The sequence below is a fragment of the Petaurus breviceps genome, unplaced genomic scaffold, assembly GCF_028583685.1.
Source record: "Petaurus breviceps papuanus isolate PSGF00001 unplaced genomic scaffold, PetGlider_PUasm1.0 216, whole genome shotgun sequence".
NCBI lineage: Eukaryota > Metazoa > Chordata > Mammalia > Diprotodontia > Petauridae > Petaurus > Petaurus breviceps.
The window spans coordinates 8,715,845-8,743,417 of NW_027185867.1; the positions used below are offsets into that span (position 1 = coordinate 8,715,845).

At 42.1% G+C, this 27,573-nt stretch overlaps 1 protein-coding gene across 1 annotated transcript in view; it reads left to right on the forward strand.

Moving 5' to 3' along the window:
- SLC6A13 (solute carrier family 6 member 13) overlaps positions 1 to 27,573 on the forward strand; it is a 46,222-nt gene that overhangs the window by 12,830 nt on the left and 5,819 nt on the right. The window contains exons 5-10 of the mRNA XM_069094366.1: positions 6,873 to 6,957; positions 9,028 to 9,160; positions 11,022 to 11,156; positions 21,654 to 21,757; positions 25,357 to 25,481; positions 27,274 to 27,386. Of these exons, the coding sequence (XP_068950467.1) occupies positions 6,873 to 6,957; positions 9,028 to 9,160; positions 11,022 to 11,156; positions 21,654 to 21,757; positions 25,357 to 25,481; positions 27,274 to 27,386 (695 nt within the window). The remainder of the gene's footprint in view (positions 1 to 6,872; positions 6,958 to 9,027; positions 9,161 to 11,021; positions 11,157 to 21,653; positions 21,758 to 25,356; positions 25,482 to 27,273; positions 27,387 to 27,573) is intronic.

Genomic DNA, 27,573 nt, shown 5'->3' on the forward strand with positions numbered 1-27,573 from the left:
AAGTATGAAGTCCAGCAAAACAAATTCTTAAATTGGCCATGTCTAAAAATGTACACCTCATTCTACACTATAAGTCAATCACTTCTCTGGCAGGAGGTGAATGGTATGTTTCATCTTCAGGCCTCTGGTCTCACAGTTCACTGTTGCATTGATCAGAGTTCTAAAATCTTCCAAAGTCGTTTCTTCTATATAATGGTGTCATCATAGTATAAATTGTTCTACTTCTTCTGCTCATTTCACTCTGTATCAGTTCACAGAGGTCTTCCTGATTTCCTTTGAAATGGTCCATTTTGTCATTTTTTATGGGTACAATAATATTATATTACATTTATGTACCACAATTTGTTCAGTCATTCCCCATTAGGTGGGTACCTTGTAGGACAGCTTTTTTTTCTTGGATTGATGAGATAACCTATTAAGTCCTGTCCAGTCCTGAGATTCTGTTGCCAAAGGGGATTCAGCCACTGATGTTAGAGAGAAGTATTTTTTTTTATCAGCTGTATATGACACTGTGTCTAGTACTGGGCAGATAGTTTTGGGGAGACAGGACAGAACACTAGGGAAAAGCATTTAACCAAGAGTTTGAGATTCAAGATTCTACTCCTTGTTTCCTACAGGAGTCAATGTGATACAGTGGAAAGAATATTAGCTGTGGATTCAGAGAACCAAGTTAAAATACTACCTCTGATTTTTACAACTCAGGTGGCCTTGCTTTTCTCCCAAATGAGATTAGATGAGATGACCTCTAAAGTGCCTTCCAATTCTGTGGTCTGTGAGCTAGCTACAAAAACCTTAAGCAAGGGGGCAGCTAGGTGGTGCAGTGAATGGAGCACTGCACCTGGAGTCAGGAGGATCTGAGTTCAAATGCAGCCTCAAACACTTAACACAAAAACTAGCCATGTGACCTTGGGCAAGTCACTTAACCCCAATTACCCTAAAAAAAGAAACCTTAAGCAAGTTCCCTAATTTCCTTGGGCTTCAGTTTCTCCATTCCTAAAAACAAAACTATAAACAAAAAAACTAAAGATAATACCTTTCTTGTCTACCTCACAGGGTTGTCATGGTGATTAAATGAGCTACTGAAAGTAAGGGCCTTTGTAAATGGTAAAGTGCTATATATAAATAAATGGTCATTACTATTTGTGCTTTCTGGGGATTTATTGTCCAATGTAATAATCCAGCTTTGTACCATGAGAAGAAAACCCCAAGTAACTCCAGAAAATCTGTGGGGTGAATCCTTGAGAAGTGAGTGAGTAGACAAATTTTGGGATATCCTTCCATTTGTCCCTTGTTTATTGTTTATTTGAATGTGAAATACAATTTGTTTGAGTTTTTTGTTTTGTTTCATCTTGAAATTATGGCAGGGGCAGTTCAGTGGCACAGGGGATAGCATGCAGGGCATGGAGTCAGAAAGACCTGAGTTCAAATATGACCTCAGACACTTTTACTGGCTGTGTGACTTGGGGCAAGCCATTTAATCTTGTTTGTCTCAGTTTCCTCATCTGTAAAATGAGCTGGAGAAGGAAATGGCAAATCAGTCCAGTATCTTTGCCAAATGGGGTCACGAAAAGTCAGCCACAGCTGAAATGACCCAACGACAACAACAATGACAAACACCATTATGGTTGTCTCCAAGTATCAGTATTGACACTTCACAGACTCATAGAATGAGGAAGGGACCTCGGAGACCATTCAGGATCACAAACTGCTAGGAGCATTAAAGATCATCCATTAATTGGAAGCCAGCTCTTCCCAATTGTGAGACCAGTGTCCATGCGGTCCGCTTCCTAAGCGAGGCCCCAGAGAGGTTACACATGGAGCAAGTTACATAGGGGAGAATTGAACCTGGATCTTCTTCGATGATGCCTTTCTTTCCCCATCTCCTTTTGTTAATGATAGCTAGCATTTATCTGTTGCTTTAGTTGGCAAAGCACTTTGCAAATATAATCTCCTTTGATCCTGGACAACCTTGGGAGGTAGGTGCTATTATTATCCCCATTTTACAGATGAAGACACTGAGGCTTATAGAGATAAAGTGGCTTAGCCTAGGATCACACAGTTAGTAAGTGTCTGAGGCTGGATTTGAATTTAGATAACAATAATATTTATATAGTACTTACTATGTGTTAGAAACTATGTTAAGTCCTTTACAATTAAGCTCTCATGTGATCCTCACAACCCTGGGGTGGGGGGGGGAAGTGCTATTATTACCCCCATTTTGCAGTTGAAGAAATTGAGGCAAATAGGTCAAGTATGTGACCCAAGGTCACATAACTAGTAAATGTCTAAGACTGGATTTTAACTCAGATCTTCTGCCTGTAGGTCCAACACTCTCTGCACTGTCACCTCACTACTTCAACTATTACATATTTTTCTGCCTCCTTAAAAAAGTGTAATTAATATCACTTAACATTTTCTTTAAAACTCAGGTTCTTCATTATGCATATCAATTATTGTGCTATATTATGTCTGTGGGGGCTCATTGAGATGAGTTTGTCATCCTATGAACTGGACCCAAACTGCGACATATTTTAAGGTCTTGTTTCTGATTTTTGCAGATTTTCTGCTTGTTTCTTCCCTTGCTGTCATCCCTTCTGGTTGGCAAACTAAATTCCTCCAATAGTACTTCTTCCATATTATTTCCTTGTGGGAAACTAAATTGTCAAGCTTGTTAGAATTGTGTCTTAAGAAGGTGTAAATAGTCTATGAAAGAAAACCTGAGGAGTACTCTGAGTTCAGGTCATGAACATTTTGATTTCTCATCTAGTTGTTCAAATGCTCCTTTTACCCTGTGCAGTTTTCAGTCTTGCTTTAGAGAGTTAAAGCTGCCAGATAAGTAAAGCATTACTCTTTAAAACCAAAACATCAATATAATTAAAAATGATATTTCTAGAGTGTCACAGAATCTCCAACCTGGAAGGAACCTTTGCAATAGCGATCTCACTCAGTTTATACCTGAACAGGCATCCCCTCTAAAACATTCTTTTTTTTTTTAATTTAAGAATATTGGATTTAATTTAATTTAATTTAAGAAAATCTGGATCATAAAAGAGGCAGCGTAGATCTTGTTATTTCTAAAGGAATTGTTTTTAAAAACAAAGCTTAAGAAGCTTTCCTAGGGTACTCTCAGGCAATAGGTCATTAAGCTTTCACGGTCCCCAAACTATCTCCATCCAGCCCTGATACAAAGCCCCAGATTTTCATGCCAGAGAGACTAGCAGAGTGCAGAGCTCATGGCTGAGGTTCGGAATGCAAAATTACATTCAAGTTGGACTTCCTCGTCCTATGTCTTTGATTTCCTCTTTTACCTCCAAGATGTCAAATTGCTCTCACTTATCAAAAGGCAAATTAAAAAATACCCATAAGCTTATGACAGCATTCTCACTGCCTCTTCTTGAAAGGGAAACAATTATAACAAAATAATATGAAAGTATTAGAGACCTTGTAGACCCATAGGGAGGGCATCTCCAAGTTCATTATCTCCTCCTGGAAGTGAGAAATGAAAGATAACAGTGGTACCAGGTGATTGTGTTTCCCAAATCCCTTTTTAAATTTATTGCATACCCACTTACTGGGTACAATATTTCATACTGATGCCCAAAGCAGTCTAAGTCATGGGATAGTCAAAGTTACTTCTTCAGGTCTCATGGTTGCTCCACATCTTCAAACGTGAGCAAGTATCAGTTATATCGGATAGACATTCTTTCTTCATGAGCACAAGTTAGGAAGATTAAAAGAACTCCAACTCCTAAAATAACTTTCACTGAAGTGGGTTCTAGAGCAAAGATACTGGCCTCAACAAAAGCATGGGAATTCTCTTCTCTTCAAACATTCTGAGAAGTTGCCTTTTGGTCTTTGCTTGAAGAGCTGTAGGGAGAGGAAACCAATATTCAACTGGGGCAGCTTGAACCATTTTTGGACAGCTCCAGCCATCAGGAAACTTTTTCTTACATCAGTCTAAATTGGAATCTCCGTGACTTCTGCCCATTGCCCCTAGCTCTTCCCTCTGGGGCCAAACAGAATAAAGAACATAGAAGTCAAAAAAGTATGAGACCTTAGGGTACACTGAAGAAGGAACAAAATCCAAAGTATGGGAGGTAAAAGTCTCGCTGCCCACTGAACAAACTGGTCAGACTAAATCTAAATATTACATTCAGTTCTAGTTGCCAAATTTTAGGAGTGTGTCTGGAGGAGGGGGATGGGGGATTGCAGAACATGCCTTATGAAGATTGGTTTGATGCTTATAATTGTAATGGTTATAATATCTGCCATTTATGTAGCATTTTAAAGTTTGCCAAATACTTTAAATATATTATCTCTTTGATACTAACAACTCTGAGGTAGGTATTACTACCATCCTACATGAGAATCAAAAGGATCTGAGATTGTTTAACTGTGTTCCAGTATTTGAGGGACTGTCATGTAGAAAAGGGCTTCAACTTATTCAGTTTGACCTCAGAGAGCAGAACTGGGAAAAGTGAGTAAAAGCTGCAAAAAGACAGATTTTGGTTGGATGACAGGAAAAACTTACTTACCTTTAGAGTTATTATTTTTAAAAATTTTGGAGGCAATTGGAATTAAGTGACTTGCCCAGGGTCACATAACTAGTAAGGGTCTGAGGTTGGATTTGAAGTCAGGTCCTCCTGACTCCAGGGCTGGTGCTCTATACACTATGCCACCTAGCTGTCCCTAGAATTATTTTTTATAAAATGGTTTGCCTGAAAGATTAGTGTATTCAAACAAAGACTGGATGGTCACTTGTTGGGGACATTGGAGAAGGAAGTTCTGTTTAAGTCCATGTTGGATTGGGGGGCATCTTCTGAGGTCCTCTGCAGCTTAAAATTCTGTGATTCTATGACTTGCCTTACATCCCACAGTCATTAAGTGGCAGAGTTGTTTGAATTCAGGTCTCCTGATTCCAGGTCTTTCTCTTTCTACCACATTTATAAGTCCAACAGGCAAAGCACAATATCAACAAAGGCTGTACTAGACCTTTTTTTAATAGGCAAAAATGGATGATTACTTGTTAAGCATGGTATAATAGAAATTCATTTCAGGTATAGGACTAGATGGCTACTGAAGCCCCTTCTAGCTCAAAAGTGATGTGATCCAAGGATATATTTTTCAAGTTATTGGCTTATCAAGAAGCTAACAGAGTAGTAGAGAATAAATAGCTTTTTATGGTCACAAAGTACTTCCTGCAAAATATTCTCTTTGGTCCTCACAATACACTTGTTCTGTCCTTTTACTTGTGGATAGAGGTAGAAATGGAATATTGTTCAGCTCTTTGTCTCTGAGGATCTTGGTTGCATGTGGCTTTCCTCAGCGAGCTTGGTCTATGACCTTGGCCACCTCGAGGCTGTTAGTCCAATGCATTTAACCAGATCTTAGAATCCCAGATTGTGAAGCATAATCAGACTATGGTCTATCCTTAGCATAGCACTTGATATCATTGCTTAGACCTCCCTTAACTCCGGTTGTTCAGCAATGATGAAACCAGTGAGATTGTTCATTTAATCTGGGTCATATCTGTGTTTCTTCTTCCACTCCCAACCCTGCAGTTTTCAGAAGAAAACAAATAGAGTTTATGATTTTGTGGTGATGCTTAACTCCTGAAAGCCAGCAGACAAAACCATTTCTTTTCAGTTTTCCAATCCTGAGTAGTCCAACGGTCTCCATCTACATGGCTGCCAACATAGTCATTGAACTCATCTGCTACACCTACTTCATGAGACAGCAGTAACGGTGTAGTTGTAGTTACACTAGAAGCCCACTGCCTGGCATATAGTAGGCACTAAATAACTACTTACTGATCTGATAGATTTATTAGTGAGTTTATTTGTAGAGTTTCTCACTAGGAAGGTTTATGGGACTTGTGTTGATGGTAACAAAGTTCTGGTTCAGGCCTATGTGCTTCTGGACTGATTGGGGGGCTTTGAGAGAAGTGAAAAGTCTGAGTCCTTTTTTTTTTGAGGGGGGAAGGCAGGGCAATTGGGGTTAAGTGACTTGCCCAAAGTCATACAGCTAGTAAGTGTGTCAAGTGTCTGGGGCCAGATTTCTGACTCCAGGGCCAGTACTCCGTTCACTGCACCACTTCACTATCCCATCTGAGTCCTTTTTATTGACAAAAAGTGACTCTTCCAGAAGACTTCATAGTAGGCAGTTCTCTTAGTTTATCTGGTTCTATTATGAACACCAATGTTGACATCAAAACTAGAGATTTTTTCTTTATTAATGGCTATTTCCCTTTGGGAAATTGGCATTCCTGGCATGATGTAACTTCTCATGGTTAAGTATGAGATGAGGCAGCTAGGTGGTGCAGTGAATAGAGCACCGGCCCTGGAGTCAGGAGGACCTGAGTTCAAATCTGACCTCAGACACTTAACACAAAAAAACTAGTGACCTTGGGCAAGTCACTTAACCCCATTTGCCCTGCCTCCCCCCTCCAAAAAGCAAAAAAAAAAAAAAGTGTGAAATTCAGCCTTTTCTAGATGCTGTTTTATCAGATTGTTCATTGTTCATGAGACTGTGACCTCATGAAGTGAAGTGTTTTGGGTTTGAGGTAAGGAAACGTTTTTCTTAACTCCATCTGAACATTCTCCAGTGAGAAGATAAGTCCACCACCACAGAGAAGCAGCTGCCGCCTCCATGAAACTGTTTGTCATTGTCTGCAAAGGGTCAGTGGGTTGCATTAGGGATAATGGTGCATAAGGAAGCAGTGCAGACACAAGTTCAGCTCAGAGCTCCTCTACATATCAGCTCAGTTTTCCCGTAGCTGCCTCTTGCCTTCCCTAATTTTCTCATCAACCTTTCCAGCTCTGCCTTGCACCTGCCTAATGCTTCCTCTTCCTTCCTACTTGTTTCTTGAGCAGAGCACTGTGTGGAGTTCCAGAGGACCAATGGCTCCCTGAATGTGACAGCTGATAATGTCACCTCTCCTGTCATTGAGTTTTGGGAGTAAGTGAAACCTTGGCCTTGTTGGAGAGAGGGATATGGGGAGAAACAGTCATGGTGTCAATTGTTGTTCAGTCATTTCAGTTGTGTCTGACACTTCATGACCTTTTTGTGGATTTTCTTGGCAAATGGAGTGGTTTGCCATTTCCTTCTGTAGCTCATTTTACAAATGAGGAAACTGAAACAAACAGGGTTAAGTGACTTGCCCAGGGTCATACAGCCAGTAAGTGTCTGAGGCCAGATTTGAACTCATGAAGATGAGTCTTTCTGACTCTCAGCCCAGTGCTCTATCCATGTAGTGAAAGAATAAAATTCCTCTTTAATTCTCTGTTAGTTTGTTCCCATCATGGTTGACCTGGGTCACAGGGCTGTGTCCCTTAGTTCAGCATTTCTCAGGCTTTCTTATGATTTGTCAGGAGATATTGACTGCCCCGTCATGCCCTCCCCTGTTTGTTCATTCTCACTCTTAAACATTGGGTGCACACAAATGTACTCTCTCTCTCTCTCTCTCTCTCTCTCTCTCACACACACACACACACACACACACACACACACACACATGTATGGAGTAGGGGAAAGAAGTTTTGGATATGGAACCAAAGGACTTGAGTTCAAGTCCCAGTTCTTCCACTTAATGGCCATATAACCAGGTCATTTCCCTTCTAGTTCTCAATTTCCTTATTTATAAATGAGGGGGTTAGATTAAACTTCCATGTTCTGTCCCCCCCTTTTTTTTTGCTTTTTGGAGGGCAATTGGGGTTAATGACTTGCCCAAAGTCACATAGCTAGTAAGTGTGTTAAATATCTGAGGCCAGATTAGAACTCGGGTCCTCCTGACTCCAGGGCTGAAGCTCTATTCACTGTGCCACCTAGCCGCCCCTCTGTCCTATTTCTTAGACTGATTCTGTGACTCCATGGATATGAACACATACAAAGTGGGCATGTGCATTCTTTCCTTCTACATTATGGTTCTCACCAAGTCCTCTTGGTAAGGGGGGGGCAAACATCAGAAAAGCACCCACTACACGGAATGCACCCAGGTCATGTTTGCCCAGGGCCAGGACAAAGTATGTGTGTACCCAAACCTAGGCAAGGTTTGAAAATCACAATCCTACTTGTAGCATACGCATCTTGATACCACAAAATAAATACTGAAATATCACAGAAAGTAGGATTTTCTGGCATAAAAAGATGTCAATGTAGAAGAAGTTATCCAGCCCTTTCCCGTTCATACTAAGTCCTAAGCAGCTGCCCATTTTACCTGCCTCTACTTCCAGGTCTGTGCTCACCACTTGTTAGAATCCATTTGGTTCCTCAATAGGCATTAAGCTTCTGCTATGTGCCTTATGTTGTCCTAGGCATTGGGGATACACACACACACACAAACACACACACACACTTGCACATACACACACACACAACCAGTTTTTGCCCTCAAGGAGCTTACATCCCATCAGTGTGGGACAGTGGGAAAAGCACAGGATTTGTGTTCAGTTCCCATCTCTGAAGCTTGCCCTTTATATGACCTTGGGTAAGTCATTTTATGTCTTTGGGCCTCAGTTTTCCTCATCTGTAAATAAGGGGTTGGCCTAGATTGCTTCTAAGGTCCCTTTTAGCTCTAGATCTATGAGCCTATGTATTGGAGACAAGAAGTATGAACATAAGTATATAAAAATAAAATTATTTCAAGGTAGTAGCAGCTGGAGGGGTGATGAAAGGCACATGAACTTTGAAGGAGGCTCAGGAACATCCTAACACATGGTTGGGGAACAGGGTTTTAGACCCTTCTTCCTGGCTTAAACCAATAACAAACCCCTTCCTCTTCTAGCCCTCCCCTGGACCTTGTCTATGGTGAAGTTTGCATTTGTCCCTCTTGACCTCCCAGTTCCCTGCCTTTCATCTGGGCCAAGGAGACCCCTGTGGATGCCTGGGGGACCACAGCTGGTGACCCCTTGTGATGAATCCTTGGGTTAGATAGAGTTCATGTAATTGAACTGTTGTTCTGAGGATGGGGTCTGCAAAACTTGATGGGTCATCCAAAATTGGAGCCAGGGTCAACTTTTCTCTCCATAGGAGGCGGGTCCTGAAAATCTCCGAAGGGATCCAGCACGTGGGGAGCCTGCGATGGGAGCTGGCCCTGTGCCTCCTGCTCGCCTGGATCATCTGCTACTTCTGCATTTGGAAAGGAGTCAAGTCCACAGGCAAAGTAGGCGTTGGAGGAGTTCCTGTACTCTTCAGCCTCAGGATTCACTGCCTTCCCTGAGTGTCAGAGCCACCAGATGCCCATTAGGTCATAATCTGGAGTATGGGTTCTGAACCTGGAGTTCACAAATAGATTACAAAGTCTCTGATTACTTGGATGGAAAAAAATGACATCTTTATATAACTACCTAATCTCTATATAATTAACTATATAATCTTCATAAATATATCATCTATATAATATATACAAACTGCTTTAATCTATATAAACTATAAATTTATCATCTATATAACTATATATTGTATATAAACTATATCTAATCTACATAAATTATATTAATTATCATGTATATAATTAACTATATAATATATAAACTATGCTTTAATCTATATAAATGATACAACTATACCATCTATATAATTAACTATAATCTATACAAGCTATCCTTTAATCTATATAAACTATATAACTATACCATCTATTTAATTAACTATATAATATTTATAAACTATGTTTTAATCTTCATAAACTAACTATACCATCTATATAATTAACTATATAATCTGTACAAACTATACTTTAATCTATATCAAACATGGAAACATATCATCTACATAATTAGCTAATCTTTAACTGAAACAGTATTTCCTCAAATTATTTAAAAGCATTATTCTGAGAAGAGGTCAGACTGTCAAAGGGGTCTATGATACGAGAGGTTAAGAGCCTCTAGTTTAGAGGCTACCGTCCAGCTCCCTTTACCCCTGCCTTCTCCCTTACTCTGAATTCGACAACTCTCTCCACTCTGTGCAACATACTTTTGGTGGAAGAAAATAAGGTCACTGATAATTAGTAGAATTAAAAGAAAGTACAAAAGAATAGTCTACAAAGGAATTCTAACTTGCAAACTGCTTGAGAGTATACCACATAGGCTGTGTAAGTACAATTTGTACACAGTTCACCTACCTCACCTTTCCTTAACAATAGCCAACTTTAAGGTTTATAAAGCACTTTATAAACCTCATCTCAGTTGACTCTCACAAAAATTCTAAGACAAAAGGTATTATTATTCCCATCTTATGGATGAAGAAATTGAAGTTAAGAGAAGCTGAGGGGCTTACCTAGAATCACAGGGTTGGTGGGGGTGGGGAGGGCAAAGATCAAAATTCTAGTCCAGGTCCTCCTCACTCTAAGTCTAGCAGACTTTCCGCTGCTTGAAACAAATTCCTTGTAAAATCCCCAATCGAGATCAGTGACCAGCCCCCTGACCTTCTGGGAACCAGCTGGAAAACCGAGGGGAACTGTTTACTCCAGAATGAGAGAGGTATCAGTAGGTATTTTGAGTCTATTAAGTACTTTCCATTCAGGGGACCCATCTGGGTGCTTGACAGTCCTAAACCTATGCTGCAGAGGAAGGGAGGTGATGTCCCAGTTACATCAGGATTTAGGAGGAGTTTGGAAGGTGGTCTTGCTTACAATCATATTATGTTTTTGTGTGCGCCATGTTGTCTAGCAAGACACAGTAAATTTTAGGAGAAAAAAGAAGTATGAATGGAGGCGGATAGGTGAATTATAGAGGAAAGCCGGTGGATGCCTGAATCCTTTCTAGCAAGGGAGAAAAATGTGGAGGAAAGGTAGCAGGAGAGAGGAGGGGAGACGGATCTGAGCAGCTGCAAGGCATGTGGGGAGGGAACAGCTGAAGGGGGAATCTCTTTGACCTTTCCCATGGGGGAGATTTCCTTGCCCCTTATCTCCAAACGTCCTCCCCTCTCTTTGAGCACTCCTTTGCTTAATACCTTCCTGGCTACCTTTGCTTGGAAACCCCCTTATTTTAACTCCTCTGAACCGGTGCCTTCCCTTTTTGCAGGTAGTATACTTCACAGCTACATTCCCATACCTCATGCTGGTGGTCCTGTTAATCCGAGGGGTGACTCTGCCTGGTGCTGCCCAGGGGATTCAGTTCTACCTGTACCCAAATCTCACCCGTCTGTGGGATCCCCAGGTAAGGAACTTAGGGCCATTCAGGTGCAGGAATCTCCATGGCCATTCTGGGCCAGCCAAAGGTTGTCTATCTATTCCTGGGGATTGCTTTCCAATTACTTTCTTGGGACTTAAGTTGCCTAGGAAGTGGTGTCTGGAATCTTCACTTTTCTGATTCATAGCTGCCAGAAAGCCTGGAGGCTTGGATTAACATTGGTAAATGCCTTGGAAACCAAGACTTTGCTCTTTGACAGCTGCTTCCTCTTCCCCTCCCTTTATGCCATTCTTCTCTTTTGAGTCGACATCTCCCCCTTTTCCCTTTCTCCTCAACTTCCCATTCTCTGGGCTATTTCTTTCTGTTTATTTGACCCATTCTTATGTCCCAGGGGCCTTGCTCTCCTCATCTCCCCCTTCCTGCTGGGCTATACTCATAGCCACTTTCCCCTTAGACTGGCAATTCCTGCTCTTGTGACCTCCAAATTAGAGGCTGCTTTCAGTTCTCTCTGGCACAAGATATGTTATTCTGTAATAAATACCATTCACGCCTGTCTTTACCCCTGCAGGGTGCAGGGAGGGACAGAGAGAAAGCAGCCTTAGGAGACAAAAGCACCTCCAAAGGAGATTAAAGGGTTCAGGCATGAGGGGTCTGAGAAACGGTTCAGTTCAGATCTCTGTGGTCTTCTTATTTAACTTTTGAAACAACAGATTTTATCTGCTGTTCTGATGTGTGGTTGGGGTGTTTCTAAAGCAGACGGGCTATAGGGAGAGTGGTGAAAGTCAGATGCCATCCTCTAACACTCCACTTTTAGCTGAGTCCAGGTTACTGTCTTGTCCCTCTTTTCCTGCCTCTTCAGTTTCACCAGGAAGGCAGAGAAAGGGCTCCTGGGCCTGATTTACAGCCTCAATGTTTCTAGTACAGTGTTACTCCCATTCACAGAGAGTAGTTGCTCAATGAATAACACTGATTAATTTGGTGTTTTGTTCTCCAAGAGGACCATGACATGGGGAAGGAGATGTCAACACTTGGCAAATGAATTGGATTGAAGTGAGGTAGGGTTGTGATTAACTTATCATTGCAGGGAATCACCCTTATCATTTTTTCCTGCCTACCCATATCTCATCACTTTCTCAGCTAACTGTATGCAGTGCAATGAACATGAACCATCCAAATACTTCAAGAACAACAGAAAGAAGGCTTTTGAGAGTCATTTTGATTCAAGGAAATAATTATCAAGTGCTCACTATGTGCAAGGAGATAGCAACTCTGCTTTGAGTAGGAAGAGTATGCTAGTATTTGAGGTAATCAAGAAAGGCTTTATTGAGGACTTGGCACCAGAGCTGAGATCTGAAGGAAGCTAAGGGATCAAAGAGGTGAGAGTGAACAGGAATGCCTTCTTGGAATTCAAGACACCCTGTGGAAAGTTAGGAAAACAGGAAATGGAATGATAAATTTGGAGAATAATAGTAGGTCCATCTGGTGAAAGGGAGAAATATTAAATAAATCTAGAAAGGTAGGAGGAAATTGTGGAAGCCTAAAGTGTCAGGATATCCTCCCGAAGAACCAGTATTTCATTCTATTTTATTTTTTAATTTTTTTAATTTTAAATTTATTTGTTTTTAGTTTACAACATTCAGTTCCACAAGTTTTTTAATTATGAATTTTCTCCCTCTCCCTCTCTCCCCTTTCTCCCCCAAGATGGCATGTAATTTGATACAGGTTCTACATATACCTTCACATTAGACATATTTTCACAATAGTCAAGTTGTAAAGAAGAGTTATAACCAATGGGATGAACCATGAGAACAGTATTTCATTCTAGAAGTAATAGGGAGCCACTGAAAATTTCTGAGCAAGAGAATGGCATTACTAAAACCTGCACTTTAGGAAGACTGCTATGGTGACCGTGGGGAAGACATGGCAGTAGGGATACCAATAAAGAGACTATTATCATAGTATAAGTGAGAAATGATCAGAGCTTGAACTAGAGGGGTGTAATGTGGGTAGGGAGAAGAGGACAAGAAATGCTGGGGTGGTAGAATCGATCATTCTTGGCACCGGATTGGGTGAGGGGATAGGTCAAGCATGACTCAAAAGTTGAAACATAGGTGACTAGAAGGATGGTGGTGTCCTCAACAGAAACAGAAAAACGTGTAGGAGGGACAACTTAAAAGGATAAAATGAGTTCTGTTTTGTAATTATTGAGAGGGAGATGCTTATGGGTTATTGAGGCAGAGACGTCAAACAGGAGGTAGGGAGGGCACTCCCCACTAGAAGCTGGGGGGGGGGGACATCAGGAAAGGCCTCTTATAGGAGATGGTGCCTGAGCTGTGCTTTGAAGGAAGCTAGGAATTCTCCTTGGCAGAAGCAAGGATGGTGAGCATTCTAGACAAAGGAAGACAACATCTGCAAAGGCATAAAGGTGGGAGATAAAATGCCATGTTCAGGAGAACAGCAGTTGGTCCAATTTGACTAGAGTGTAGAATGCATGAAGGATAGTAATGTATAAGACTAGAAAGATAGATTGGGGGTCAGATTGTAAAGGTCTTTAAATGTTAGGTCAAGGAAATTATGTTTTATCCCAGAGACAGTGAAGATTTTGAGCAAGGAAGTGTTAGAGTCAGACCTGTGCTACAGGAGCAGCAATTTGGCATTGGTTTGTTTTTTTTAATTGTTTAAAAAATTCTTTTGCTTTTTGGAGGGGCAATTGGGGTTAAGTGACTTATACAAGGTCACACATCTAGTAAGTGTTAAGTGTCTGAGGCTAGATTTGAACTCAGGTCCTCCTGACTCCAGGGCCAGTGCTCTATTCACTGCACCACCTAACCACCCAGCAGTTTGGCATTGTGGAGAATGAATTGGAAAGGGAAAAGACTTGAGTTAGGGAGACTAATTAGGAGGCTGTTGTAATAGTCCAAAGATGAGTTAATGAGAACCTGAATTAGAGGTAGCTAGGGGTGTAGGAAATAGACCTGGATGGATCTGCAGACAAGAAAGCCTGCATTCAAATCTTGTCTCAGACGTTTACTAGCTATGTGAACCTGGGCAAATTATTTAACCTCTGCCTGTCTAATAGCACCTACCCTCCAGAGTTAGTGTGAGGATAAAATGAGATAATATTTTGTCAAGTGTTTTGCAAACCTTAAAATGCTACATTAATGCTAACATCCTCTTCCTCCTCCTCCTCCTCTTCCTCCTTCTCCTCATCATCATTAGCCAGCTAGCTAGGGTTCTGGCTTTGTGATTGTAGAGAAGGGGGTGAATATGAGAAATATTTGATAAGTAGAATCACCAGATCTTGACAACTCTTTGAATATGTGGAACAAAGAAGAGTGAAGAGTCAAAGATTACTAGAAGATTTCAAACTTGGATGACCAGAAGAATGGTGGTGTCCTTGATAGAAATAAGAAATTAGTGGGTTTTGGTGAGAAGATGATGTGTTCTGTTCAATGATGAGACACATTCAGTTGGAGATACCCATGAGGCAGTAAAGTGGCCAGTAGGCAGTTGGTGATGTGGGATCAGAGCTCTGGAGAGAGATGATCTGGTGAGATCAATGAAAGAGTGTAGACAGAAGAGGAAAAAAAAAGAGTGTAGGCAGAGTGTTGGGGGGAACTCACAGAGAAAGTAATAGGAAGTTGATCTAGGAAAAGAGACTGAGAAGGTGGAGCTAGACAGGGAGGAGGAGAATCAGGAGAGAGCAATGCCATGAAAATTCAGGGAGGGATGCTTAGGGGGATGGAGTAGTGGACAGTGACTGAAGAGAGCTAAAGAATGATAAGGACTGGGGCGGCTAGGTTGCACAGTGAATAGAGCACCAGCCCTGGAGTCTGAAGCACCTGAGTTTAAGTCTGGCCTCAGACACTTAACACTTACTAGCCCTGTGACCTTGGGCAAGTCACTTAACCCCAATTTCCCTCCAAAGAAAAGCCAAAAAAAAAAAAAAAAAAAGAATAATGAGGACTGAAAAAAGGCCATTACATTTAGCAGGAAAATGTCAGTAACCTTGAAGAAAACTGTTTTAGATAATATGATAGCTCAAAGGAGTAAGTTCTTAGGGGAGATATGAGGGATGGGATCAAGGGTGTAAGTAGAAAGGGGCACCTTTTCCTAAGAGATTTAATGCAAGCTTTCCTAGTCTAGCACCCTGTCTGTGGCCCCAGCTCAGGGCTGAATCTATGCTCGCTGTTTGACCTCGATTCAGAGCCAAGTCTTTGTAATAAGCAGAAAGAGTAGCTCCTTGCAGGGTGCCTGTACCAGAGCCATAATTGAATGGATTTGGCACCTCCCTGAGAGTGTGACATTTCCAACTGGCAGCTTGGCACCTGTAGTCTCTTATCTTCACTTTCAAACAGCCAGCCAGGGAGCTGAGATCAGGTAACCCACATGGGCAGAAAGAATGGCATCTCCTCTGTCCCCTTTTCTTCTTAGAGCAGAGGAGACGGAGCTAGGAGAGGGAATACTAATGCTAATACTTTATGGATTTGTGAACTCTTATGAGGCTTAATAGATGGTTCTCATGCACTGTGAGTATTCCTCTGGCAATGTATGTGATGCTCTGCTTTTGGAATCAGAGGACTCAGGTTCAAATCCTGGCTCTGCCCTATATGATGTGTGACTTTGGGCAAATGATTTCACTTCTTAGCTTTATTTTCCTCATCTATAAAATGGAAGGAATGAACTAGATGATCTCCCAGGTCCCTTCCAACTCCAAATCTTATGATTCTATAATTTGAAAGGATGAAAAAACATTTAAGTGATTGCTATGTGCCAAGTATTGTGTTAAATGCTGAGGATACAAATATACACACATATGTATGAATATATATGTATATGTATATGTATGTGTGTGTATATATATATATAAATATAAATTATATAAATATAAATTAGGCAATCCTTTTTGTTAAGGAGCTCTTTCTTTAACCAAGGGAGACAACACATATAGAAAAGTGCATCTGCTGGTCAGACAGAAAGGCCAGACATTCTAAGAGTCAGCAGTTGCTTAGATGGCAAAGCCCGAGGGTCCTTAGCTATGTAACCATTGCAGACAATGGTGTCTAGGTATCTGGAGGACATATCAGCAGAGCAGGTGGTGGGGCCAAGTGGGTTTTTGGATGCCATGACTGAGCATTTGGTAGGGCTTGATAATTGTGCCTCTCAGTTGAAGGCTTCTAGTTGGTTATTCCTGGCTTATCCAAGTAGTAACACATAATTATATCATTCTTTTCCCCTGTCTGACCAAACGGGGTTGAGGTAGACTGGAGTCTGGGGAGGGAAAGGGAAAGGCAAAAGGGAAGCATGTCCCTGATGCCGGTCTGTCGTTGGATTTGCCCTTGGTAGAATTGGCCAGAGCTAGATCCACATGGCCAAGACTCCAAGACAGGGTCCAAAGTTGCATCCATGCCATGCTGAAGCATCAGAGATGGCATGGTATAGTGTGTAAGTGTTGGACTTGGAATTAGGAAGAGCTGGATTCAAATCCTGCCTCTTGCTGTGGGATCATGGGCAATTCACTTAACCTTTCCAAGCCTGTTTCCTCATCTATAAAACAGGTATATTAAAGCTTACCTCATTGGGTTGTTGTGAAGCTTAAATGAGATATAGGACATGAAGTGATTGGAAAATCTTAGAGTACTTACATAAATGTTAGTTATTACCATTTTTATATTAGTAGAGGATCCCACCTTGCCTTTTATTAGTGCTTTTGCTTTCTAACCAACGAATAAATGGAAAAGCATTTATCAAATGCCAAATACTGTGCTAAATGCTAGGGATACAAAAAGCAAAAGCTAGATAATCCCTGTTCTCAAGGAGCTTAGATTCCAATCAGGGGAGAAAACGTAAGCGTGGAGCTGCAGGGTAGATGGAAAAGTCGAGGAGTCCTAAGGGTTTAGCAGCAGGGCAAACACGGATCCTTAGGTACTTCCACACCTACCGTCTCATGCTGTCCTCATCACAGTGTTGAAATGGACATCCCAAAGAGCCTTCTCTCACATCTTACACCTGGGGAAAACGGAGTCCCAGGGAGTGGAGATGACTACCCTCTGAAGTATGGGCTCATATCTCTTGGTTCCTGACTGCGCTGATGGCATTCAAAGCTAAACTGAATCCTGAATCCTTTGCTAGAGAGTAGCACTTCACACTGGAGTCCGAGTTGTCTTCCTAGACTCGTTCTGTCTTGGGTTGGTTGGTAGGTTGTTGTTTTGACACAACTTTTTTTACACAGGTAAGTAACTGTTAGAGCTTCAGGTACAATTGACTTTTCTTTTTTCTGAGGCTAATTACTTGGTGCCTCAATTATTCCAGTGTTCTAATTCTTGTTTATTCCACTTTTGGGGGCAAAAGAAATGTAGATGGGGAGACTGCTAGAATCATAGAATGTTAGAGCTGGAAAGGTTCTTAGAGATGACCTAGTGCAGGCCCCTCATTTCATAGACGAGAGAACGGAGCCTTTGGGGAAGAAAGTGACTCCCATCACAGGGCCTTTCCCATAACACCCAATTGCTTCAGATCAACCTTTTCAGCTCTTTGTGAGCAGTTCTATGGATAGGTTTGATGGAGAAAAGAATAAAACTATTGTAAAAAAAGGTGAATTTTCACATTATCTGTGAATTATGTCCTATATAACCTAGAGAGTGAGATTGACTTGCTCTAGGAAAAGAAACAAGATTTCCTTGTTCAAAAAATGACAGGTTGTTTCACTTCAAGACCACATGCCTCTTTGAAGGATTTCTCTCCATTTTTTCCAGATAACTTTTCCTGATTCTAATTTTGTTGTTCAGTTGTCCAATCATGAATTTTGATATCCCATGGACGACAGCACAACAGTATAGTCCATGAGGTTTTCTTGGCAAAGATATTGGAGTGGTTTGCCGTTTCCTTCTCCAGTGGATTAAGGCAAACTTAAGTGACTTGTCCAGGGTCACCTAGCTAGTAAGTATCTGAATACGGATTTGAACTCAGATCTTCCTGATTCCAAGCCCAGTGAGCCATTTATCTGCCTCTAATTTAATAGATCACTGCATTTTGGAGTCAGAAGACCTGGATTGGAATCCTGGCTCCCCCACTTCAAACTCCAATGCAGATAATACTGATGCTAGCTAGCTGTTTCAATGAGGCATTGTGAGCTTCAAATGAAATAATGTATGTAAAGTACCTTGTAAATATCAGCACTAATAATACTAATGATGATGTTATTACTGTTGGGTGTCCCTCCCCTCCTCTGTCCCCTAAACTCAAAGACTTTCCCTTGAAGTTTCCCTGGAGGATCTCCACCCCTGGTCCAGCAAGGTTTTTGCTTCAGAAACTAGTATCTTCTGGTGAAAGTGAGGAGCCTGTGTACATGTTGCGAGGCAGGGAAGCCCAGAGCAGTTTGCTCCATGGTTTCCTAATCCCCTGCTCTGACCACTGTTCTAGCAGGCACGTCATCACAGGCAGCTGTGCAGAAAGCTGACAGCTTGCCAAGGACACAGTGAGGGGGCCCCTTGTCACAAGGGCTGGACCTGAGCCTTGAACTCTGAACTCTGGCTCTCCTACTGGGTCTCTTCTTCTCTAACAACTTGTCTCATCTTAGATCCTTACATGTGTGGGGAACTGTAACAGCATAATTTTTCTTGGTACTTTCCTCCCTTGGGAGCTGCTTCTAGATAAGCAATGTTCAGACTATTTCAGAAGGTAATCAGGAATCTCCCTGGTACCTTCTAGGAAATCTTCATGCTGAACTTTTAGACCTGGGGAGGGAATGGCAATGTCTTGAGTCCCTGGAAACTCTGCCTAAGATTCTGATATCAACACCAGAGACCTATGGTCAGGCTTGTTTTCTTGAGACAAGAGGGTCATCCTGGGGAGAACCCTAGGCCTGATGGAAAGGATTTTAGAAGAAAAAATATTTCAAAGTGTCACAAAAGAGCATGCAATCTGTCTTTGGCATTTCTAAGGCTACTTACCCTTAAACTTTCCTTGCTCTACTTTTTAAACGTTTAGCATCAGACTTAGTTTTGGGGAGTTTCAACTTTATCTGAGTGCTTCACTGTGGCCAAGCTTTCATTTCCATTCATTCCCACCCTTTTCTCCTTTGCCATTTAAAATCAAACCAAAGATTTTTTTCTTACCCCATCCCACGCTGAAATCTTTACCTAGTTACTGTACCTTATTCAGTGTTCCTTTTCCTTCCTATAGCCACCCCCCCTCCCACCTATGCAGAAATTGTGCCCATGCTGGTTCTATCTCCTTTTCAGCCCTGACTCCTTGCCCATCTGTAACTTCAGTCTTTGATCTTTCTCTTCCCTAGCAGCAACTTCTGGCCCTGAGAACCCCGCATGAACCAATGAAGGACCTTCAGGGTGAGCAGAAGGGACAATAGATTAGAGCCATGACCATCTCACCACCTTCTCTGGCTCTTTTGTGGCCCATTTCCACAGGGATGAGAATAAAGTAGGACACCCAGGAGTACCTGCTGATGCTACCTGTCAGGTGGTACAGTGGTACAAAAAGAAAGGCTGGGTAGAACCCAACAAATTTCTTAAAAGTCAACCGAGGAGGGTTTAAGGGACATTTTGTTGGGTGTTGGGGAGAGAAGAAGGTAGCAAACCTCTGGGTGCTGGTTGACCTTACATAGTGGAGCAGACCTGGGGAAAAAAGCAAAGATTGGGCAGCTTTGATGTGGGAAAATGGATAAGAGGTGGGAATCAATCACTGCTGAGTGGAAAGGAGTAGATATACTTGGGGAACTTTACTGTGATCCAGGACCTGGGGGATGTCAAGGTTTGGGAAAGGGGCAGGGTCTGGGATGATTTGAATATACTCTATGGTCAAATGATATGCTTCAGCCATTTGAGTTAACAGTTTGGGTGTTTTTTTGTAATAGGGTAATAGTCCTAGGCTATCATGGTGTAAGGAAACATTCAGGTTAAGAACTGAAATCCTCTGAAGTCAGGAAATGCGGGTCCATGTAGCAACAGGACCCCAGTCTCCTGCAAGGCTGTAGGATTGCTTAGTCCTGTTTTTCAGGACCTACACACTCTTGGGGATGTTTTTCTAGCTGTTAAAGCTGAATCATAACATGTACAGGCTGTGCCAGCCAGCTGAGATAATAACAGTAACAATAATACCCAGTGTTTATCTAGAGGGCTATTCCTGTCCTCCCTCTCTACAGCCCCCAGCAACCTCTTTCCCCTACCCTCCACCCCCTTTACATTCCAAGAGTAAAGCCCTTTATATTCAAAATCTTGTCCATTTCCTTGACTCTTTCTGTGTTGAGGATTATTCCCCCTTATCTTCAGATGGGGATATGGGTGGGTAGTGGGTAGCATTAATACATTGGTGATGCTGCAGATAACTGGGAAGTAAGGAAAGGTGGTGTAATAGAACATGGTACTTGGAGTCTGACATCTAGACTTTAGTCCTTGGTCTGTCACTTCCTGGCTATGTGACTGGGTAAATCACCTTAACTTCTCTCAGGCCCAGTTTTCTCATCTGTAAAATGGGGATAATAAAAGTACCTACCTCACAGGGTTGTTGTGAGGCTCAAATAACACAATAGGTGTGTATATGTATATATATTATACATACGTATATCATAAAGCTTAAAACACCACATAAATGGTAGTGATGATGATGATGGTGATGATAATTGGTTTTCTCTTCCGTAAGAAGAGGATGATAACATTCTCATAAACACTTGTGAAGAAAGTACATAGTTATCAACTTTAAATGCTACATAAATATGAGGTTATTTTTGGAGCGATATTCCAAGAGTTTCTGCCTCTTGAACGCTTCCCAGTGGGTCAGGTTAGCCCTGGTCAGACAAAATGTAGATGGAGATAAGGTACAATATTTTCCCAGGAACCAGGACTTGGGAGGGACAGGTACATTCTTTAAAAAAACTATTGGTATTTTTGTTTTAATATTACTTCTGTTTCCAAACATATTCCACTTCCCTCCCCTCTGCCCTAATAAGTAAGCCATTCTTTGTCACTAAGAATTTTTTTAAAAAAGCAGTTCAGCAAAGCCAATAGAATGAGTCCTAGAGTATAATGTTCCACAGCCATAGTCCTCTACCTCTGCAAAAAGGGAAGGAGGCACATTCAACTCTTATGATTATACAGCGACTGGAGCTGCCTGGAGCTTTCCCCTTAAGAGCCTAAGTTAGGAGAAACCAGGAAACCTCCAGCAAGGCTCAGGACTATGGCCTAGTTCCAATTGCTCTTCAGCAGATTAATCTTTATTGTAGAGTATACCCCAAGTTCTCCCTTCCCCCTGCCTGAGTCTCCAGGAAAGTCTGATCATTATCCATTACCAATTGCACTTTCTTTGGCACTGTTCAACATACTAGCTCTGGAAAACAGGCGCCAAGACCCATCACGTGCAGATGGGGTTCTCTGTTCTTCCTCTGCCAGTTTCTCATCCTGTTAGTACTCTGTTGACAAGCATTAAAGCTCAATAATGTCAGTGTGCAGTTCTAGAGCCAAATCTCTCAGCTCACAGGTATTGCTCAGCTTTGCTGGCCTTTCGTTGCAGGTGTGGATGGATGCAGGCACCCAGATCTTCTTCTCTTATGCCATCTGTCTGGGGTGCCTGACAGCCTTGGGCAGCTACAACAAGTACCACAACAACTGCTACAGGTAACTTGGCAAGTGAGTCTCTGGACACATTTTGTCTCTCTATTTACTCCTGTCTCTCCCCACCCCCTACCGTGAACGGAACGAAATTCCTTCTCTTCCTTAATCTCTGATCCTTCTCTACTCCACTTCTCCTGTCCTCATAGTCTGATTTGTGCTAGAGGTATTGGTGACTTATTCCCGGAATTAGATTGTAAGCTTCCTGAGGGCAGGGACTAGGTGTAACTCATTTTGTGCCTCTATTTACATAAGTATTATTGATAATGAAAGATAATTTAAAGAATAAAACAACAACAACCAACCCTTCTAACTTTTGCCTGATGTAACTATGAATACTAGTAAATACTAGTCAACACAAACAAAATGAATTATGCCTGCCGCCCCAAAATTAAGTGAGCTACTTTAAAACAGTTTTATTGGACTTGCTCATCTATGCAGAGAAATAGCTTTTTGGAGGGGGAAGGGAGGGCCATTGAGGTTAAGTGACTTGCCCAAGGACACACAGATAGTAAGTGTTAAGTGTCTGGGTCTGGATTTGAACTCAGGTCCTCCTGACTCCAGGGCTAATGCTTTATTCACTGCTCCACCTAGCCACCCCATAGGAAGTTTTTAGAGTAGAGGTCAAAGACCTGTGGGATTGAATGATAGCTGGTTCTCTAAAACCTCAATTCAGTTTTGAGTTTATACCTGTTGGGTGCTTTACACATTTTTGGTACTGACACACTTTGGCTCTGGACCTGTGATTTCATGGGTTAGGGAAATTCCTTGGTGAGGAAACCCCTTTGCTTACTATAGATGAGCAGCTGTTCAGCAGTTTGTAATTGAGGGTTGTCTGGGGCACCAAGAGATTAAGTGATTCGTCGGGTCAAATGACCAGCATATGTCAGAAGCAGGCCTTGAAACCAGGCCTTTCTGACTGAAGCCACTCTCTAGCCACTACATTGTACACAGTAGGAGCTTAATAAGTTGTTTTTGAATGTAATAGAATTGTTCCTCTAGCAAGGCACTATGCCAAGGAAAACTTGGAAGAATGTACCAACTTTGTAAATTTTCCCCAGTCTTCTTCCCACTTATTCTAGGTGTGTGGTGAAGTAAAACAAACCCTCTTCAGGGTGAGGTCATCATTAAGATCTTAGAAACCCACAGCACTGAAAGAGCAGCTTAGCTTGTAGGGGTCAGCGGGTGTGGGGTTATTGAACAAAGAAGACAGGTAGGCAGAATTGCTTTTGTTCATTCATTTTGGTCATGTCCAACTCTCTGCAATTCCATTGGGGTTTTCTTGGCTGAGATACCAGAGTGGTTTCGCATTTCCTTTCCATCTCATATTACAGATGAAGAAATGAAGGTAAACAGGGTTAAGTGACTTGTCCAAGGTCACACAACTAGTATGTGTCTAAGGTCACATTTTAACTTGAGTCTTTCTGACTCTAGGATGGGTGCTGTCTCCACTGTGCTACCTAGCTGCCCTACAGAGTTGCTAATGGCAATCAGTTCTAAGTCATCAGCTTTACAGATTATACACAAAATATATTTAATGCTGGGACAGTTCTCTGTTCACCACAAGTACCCACTATACTAGCTCCTAATGGCTTGTGAAGCTTAAAAAAAATTATATTTTCTAACTGAACCTCTGAAATTGGCAAATGCTACAAATCAAGGCCCAATTTATTGTTTTGTTGATTAATCTAGACTTAAAGAAAGAAATAGAAAAATGTTAATAATTTAGATTAAATTTAAGAGTGTCTTATGTGTATTCTTTTTGGTTTTTGGACAGCTGGTTAAATATTTATTAGCACATCCATTCCTCTGTACCACCTTTTGCTACATTGTCTATTTGTTAATGCAAATAAATTTTAATATCAGTTCAAGTAAAATGAATTGGGTATTGTCTAAAAAATCACATCATCTGTTATAACCTTAAACTGAAGTGGATTTTGTTCTTCTGTTTTGGATAAGCCATGAGGTAGAAAGCTTGCTGAACTTGGAATACAAAGCCCAAATCCTGGCTCTTCTTCTTATACTACCTGGGTGACCTTGGGCAATTCATGTATCATTCAACGTGCGTTTGCTAGCAGGAAACATCAGTGTGGAGGAATAACTGATTTTTAGCTAATTCATTTAAAAAGCACTTATTAAGCATCTGTTATGTTCTAGACGCAGCACTGGGCACTGGAGATCAAAAGACAAATCTGATTGAATTGAAATTTAAGATATTTATGAAGCACCTACTGTTAAAATCTGTATCTTTAATATTTCTGCAATTTTGGGCAAATCACTTAATCCTCTGGTTTCTTCATCCTTAAAATGAGAGAGTTGACCTCTGATATCATTCTAGCACTAAATCTATGGTGGAGCTTGTGTAAGATACTTTAATAGTCCCTGAGGATACAAAAGAGTCCTCACCAGGGGACTTGTATTCTACTGAGGAAATCCATTCAATGCAAGGAAAACTGAGGAAGGAGAGAGCACAGACCACTGAGGAGATCAGGAAAGGGTTCTTAGAGGAAGTGACACCTAAGTTCAGCCTTGAGGGTAAGTAGGGATTCTGAGAAGCTGAGATCAAAAAGGAATTCATTCTGCACCCAGAGAAAGGCTTGTGTGACTATATGGAGGTAGGACATGTAATATTGAGTTCACGGAAGGAACCTGAGGGTGGTCACGAGGAGATCAGGCTGGAGATCTAGGTCTCCAGGGACTGGACTAACTCACAGATGGCACTAGGTTAGTAAGTTCAGCCCATGGAGGTGGGAAACGAAGAAGGAATATCTTACACTTAGAGTGGACACCCATGTGTGAGGCCCTGGCAGATCAGAACCAGGCCTTTTCCTGAGGTCCCAGGTCAATCTAACATTTAGGGCCTGTGCTCTATTCACTGAGCCACCTAGCCTCCCCCCTGTGAACTTTTTTGAAAAAAAAAAAAAGATTTGATAACCATATGTCAACACAATTGGTTTACTTTGTAATTCCATGTTTTTTTATTTTATTCATCTCATAGGTTTCACCAGTTCTAGGACACAAAAAAAAAGTTCAGAACCCCTGCTCTAGCTCATCCACAACTGGTTGGCCACTAAATGATGATAAATAAACGCGATATATACCATCTGTGCTCAAATAACTATGATTTAAAATGGAGTGGTGCAAAGCACTGCAAGAGAAGTGAGGACAGAGATTACTTCCATTGTGGGAATCAGGGAAGGCTTCCTGGAGGAGGTGGCCCTTGAGCATATAATTGATTCCTTTAGGGTCAGTGAGGTGGTGCAGTGAATAGAGCACTGATCCTGGAGTTAGGAGAACCTAATTTCAAATCTGACTTCAGACACTTAACACTTACTGGGTGACCTTGGGCAGGTCACTTAACCCTGATTGCCCTGCCTTCCTCCCTCCAAAAAGAAATAATAATTGATTCCTTTAATTCAACTCAACAAACTCTTAATAAGAAGCTAACATGTGCAAGGCTCTGCTGAGAGCTCCCTCTCCTCCAAGTAGACCAAGACAGTAGGTGATTGCCATCTCCTTGATGTTTGAATGTACCTGGGTGTTTGGCTTTTTCTGGAAGGTCATTGACTGGGCTTTTCCTACCTCTGTTTCTTCCCTGCCCCCAGGGACTGCATCTCACTGTGCTTCCTGAACAGCGGCACCAGCTTTGTGGCTGGTTTTGCTATCTTCTCCATTCTGGGCTTCATGTCTCAGGAGCAGGGGGTGCCCATATCTGAGGTGGCCGAGTCGGGTGAGTGGCACTGTCCCAGTTGTGGCAGAGGGAATTCCTGAGCACTGACTTGGGGCTGGCCCTGACACCAGTAGCATCCTTGGCTCCTGCCAGCTGGGACTGTCCTGGGAGTTTCAACACTGTCAGATTGGAGATGCTGTAATCTGGCCATCTCTAAGTGGAGGGAAGTTGAGGAATATTAGTCTGAGGTTCAGGGAGACCAAAAGGCACCCTGGAGGCTGTGCAGTCAACAAGTATTTATTAATGCCTACTGTGTGCCTGGCACTGTGCTAAGTGCTGGGAATATAAAAAAGATTCCCGCCCCCCCCAAAAAAAAGCACAAAACAATCGTTTCAGCTCTCCAGGAGCTTCGAGACTGAGAGAGGACACAAAATACAAACAACTATGTACAAACAAAATGTAGATAGGATAAGTTGGAGATTTTCTCAGAGAGGAGGCACTAAAAGGCAGAAGGTGGGACTTTGGCAAAGACTAGACTGAAGCTGGGGAAGGCGGAAGGCATAGAGGAAGGAGAGAGGGAATTCCAGGCACAGAGGAAAGCCAGCAGAGACTCCTGGATTAGAGATCTGAGTGTCCAGTGCAAGATATAAGAAAGGGAGGAAGGGGCCAGCTGATGGTGGAGGGTTTTGTGCTTGCTCCTGGAGCTGATAGGGAACCCCTGGAGCTGGAGGGGGTGGGATTATAGGACCTCTGCTTTGGGAAGATCAATTTGACAGTGGAATGGAGGATGGACTGAAGGGGGTAGAACTTCAAGGCAGGGAGGACAGCCAGCTTGCTACTGCAATCGTCCAGGTATGAGATGATGAGGGTGGTCAACAGAGGAGAGAAGGGGGCATGTTGGAGAGATGTGAAGGTAGAAATGATAGCACTTGGCCACTATCTGACTGTGGGGATGGGATTGAGATTGAGGAGTCCAGAAGGGCTCCTAAACTGCAAGCCTGGTGCCTGGGAGGATGAAGTTGCCTTTGACAGTAAGAGTTCAGAAGAGGGGAGGATTTGGAAGAAAGAGAGGGAGTTCAGTTTCAGATCTGTAATGAGATATCGGGTTGGAGATGTCCAATAGTCTGTGGAAATGTGAGATTTGGAGGTTGAGAGAGAGGTTAGGGCTGGACAAACAGATTTGAGAATCATGGGCTCAGAGAGCATGTAGAGGGGGCATACACATATAACTACTAGGGCCATGTAGCAGTGGCCTGGAAGTCACAAGACCTGGGTTTGAGCCGTCGTCTTGCCATGGGTAGCTATTGTGTTGTTGCAACTCTAGTTACTTCATCTCTCTGGATCTCAGTTTTCCTTACCTGTCAAATGCAAGGGGTTAAATTAAAAAGACAATCTCTAAAAAAATCCCTTTTTAGTTCTGTGATTCTCTATCCTCTATCTCTTACCTCAGTTGTAGGGGCAGAAGCTGGGGAATGTGGGAGGTGGCCAGAGGATTAGGATTTTAGGATCTCAGAATTAGGGTTGAAGGGATTTACAGAGACCATAGAATCCATGCCCTTCATTTGACAGATTGGAAAACTGAAGCCAAGAGAATTGTGGATTATGAAAGATCATACCTGTGGCAGATTCATAATTCAAACCCAGAGTTTCTGATTCCAAATCAGACTCTTCCCCTCACTAAGCTACCTGCCTCTTTCTCTGGGATGGTGCAGATTTGCAGGGGGCAGGTTTCATTCACATCCAGACATGCTGATTTTAAATGGAAAATTTTTGGAATTGACCATACCCTATCTTTTTTCTTCTCTTGACCCTCACCCAGGACTAGACTCTTTTATTTTGCTTTTCACTGTAGGCCCTGGATTGGCATTCATCGCATACCCCAGGGCCGTGGTGATGCTGCCCTTCTCTCCTCTTTGGGCATGCTGTTTCTTCCTCATGGTTGTGCTGCTTGGGCTGGATAGCCAGGTATAATTCATTACCTCCCACCTGAAGACTGACAGATGTGTGTGTGTGTGTGTGTGTGTGTGTATGTGTGTGTGTGAGAGAGACAGAGACAGAGAAATAGAGATACATAGAGATACACATGTGCATGCACACCCACACATACAGAGAGAGAGACAGAGAGAGAGAGAGAGAGAGAGAGAGAGAGAGA